At 39.9% G+C, this 1,740-nt stretch overlaps 1 protein-coding gene across 1 annotated transcript; it reads right to left on the minus strand.

Annotated features, from left to right (window-relative positions):
* Positions 1–275: 275 nt before the first annotated feature.
* Positions 276–975, minus strand: LOC127150955 (uncharacterized). The gene is made up of 2 exons (XM_051090025.1): positions 820–975; positions 276–738 (listed from the first exon to the last, which is right to left on the minus strand). The coding sequence occupies exon 2, from the start codon at positions 730–732 to the stop codon at positions 391–393; it is 342 nt and encodes a 113-aa protein (XP_050945982.1). The 5' UTR covers positions 733–738; positions 820–975; the 3' UTR covers positions 276–390.
* Between the last annotated feature and the right edge of the window lie 765 nt (positions 976–1,740).

The raw sequence follows: 1,740 nt of genomic DNA on the forward strand, positions 1-1,740 counted from the left end.
CGTCGGAAAATATTTTTTATATATTTTTTTAAATATTTTATTTTTACTTTTTTCCTTATAATATTTTGCTCAAACATTCACAATGATGTTCGGATTGCTCAAAAAAATTTGGCGACGTTTTGGATTAAATTAATAAATATACAAACACAAATTAAAAAATAGAATTAAAATTAATAATACGAATAAGTTGATTACAAGAAAATATAGTTCTCAATATACAAAAAACATAAACATAAGACCCAATCTCCCAACGAGGTGCAAAAACATAAATTTGGCGCGTCATTCTACACCTTCGGTCCTAAAAATGGTATAAAAATAACTAAGTTTAATACATAATCATATATTGCAAAAACTTAAGAATAATAGAGACATATACGACGTACCGCAGGGCTAGGGATCATGTGGTGGTCCCTGTTGTGCACGAGTTAGGTCTTCAATCATCTTTTTCATAGCTTCCACTTGTGAAGCTAATGCTTGGTGATTTCTATCTTGTATTTCAATCCGTTCCAAAGCTTCATGAAGTTTAGCTTGTAATTCAATCTCTTTTTGTGTGGACTGCGAACAAGATGTCGACGAACTGCTTGGACTTGCCGTTCTGCGGGCCTTCGGCTTGGGTCCCCAACCAAGGCCTTTTGAGTAGCCTGGTCGTCTACCCAACACCTGATCGCATATCTCATCCTCAGAGAGTGGCTGACTACCCTCTGGGGTAGGCTGGGATTGGAGTTCCAGCATTTGATTCTGCAACAAATTTAAAAATTATGTTAGGTAACGCGCAAAAATATATAATAAAAGTGGATAATTAATAAGGGTATAACTTACATGCGCATCCTCGGCGGCCTGTGACACGAATGTCCCAGCTCGAACGTGTGTTTCCCGGAACAATTCCACACGATCGACCGGCTGCCCTCTTCTTTCAGCGAGCTCATACTGTCGTTGTAGAAACGACTTGGACCCGCTACTATGATTGTAAGGCTGCTTTTGTCTAGCAGCCTTGTTTGTCCGTGATTGCTCCTGCATTAAAACAATTATATTGTTTATTTCTTATACATATAAAAACTTGTTATCATAATTAATCATGACAAATACCTGGAATGCACGGCTGATATAATGGTCGCAGAGGAAGTGCCAATCCTCATCACGTCCAACCAATGCGTTTGGTGGGTTGGCACGAGCCTCCTCCGGGTCGCTGTACTTTTTGAAATGTTTATGACAGTCGGCCCGGAACTCTTTAAAGGTCGTGAGCATCTGATGCTCAACAAACCTGTTCATTGCTTGATCATTGAAATCAAGCACAAAGAATCGCTGCACATTACAAACATAACACATTAGATTGGTTAAAGTTAGATATGTTTCAAATGAAATCATATATAAATTTGTAGTGCATTTAATTACCTGGAGGTCGCCCTGGACGACCTCAATGTATTCTCTCCCAACGTCCGTCCACTTAAGACAGCGGACGGGAAATGTCTTTCGCACGTACACGCCTATCGCTTGGCTGAAGCGAATGGCGTGTGGAGAAATAGGCTTCTCCGCTCCAGGGGCGATCGTCATCGGAATGCGCCCATTTATTGCAACGTGGCGCTCTAACTCCAAGAGTCGAGACTGCGCACGTCTCCTAGGAGTCGGAGTCGTTTGTTGAGAAGAAGACCCTGCTCAATAAATAGACAATAAGATATAAAGTTAGGAACCTCTACATGAAATATTTATAAGTTAAAAATGAATAAAATTCTTAGACTCACC

This window comes from Cucumis melo, chromosome 9 (genome assembly GCF_025177605.1).
Source record: "Cucumis melo cultivar AY chromosome 9, USDA_Cmelo_AY_1.0, whole genome shotgun sequence".
NCBI lineage: Eukaryota > Viridiplantae > Streptophyta > Magnoliopsida > Cucurbitales > Cucurbitaceae > Cucumis > Cucumis melo.

What these genes read in the sequence shown, in the direction of transcription:
- LOC127150955 (XM_051090025.1), bottom strand. Translation starts at nt 732, where the DNA reads ATGCTGGAACTCCAATCCCAGCCTACCCCAGAGGGTAGTCAGCCACTC.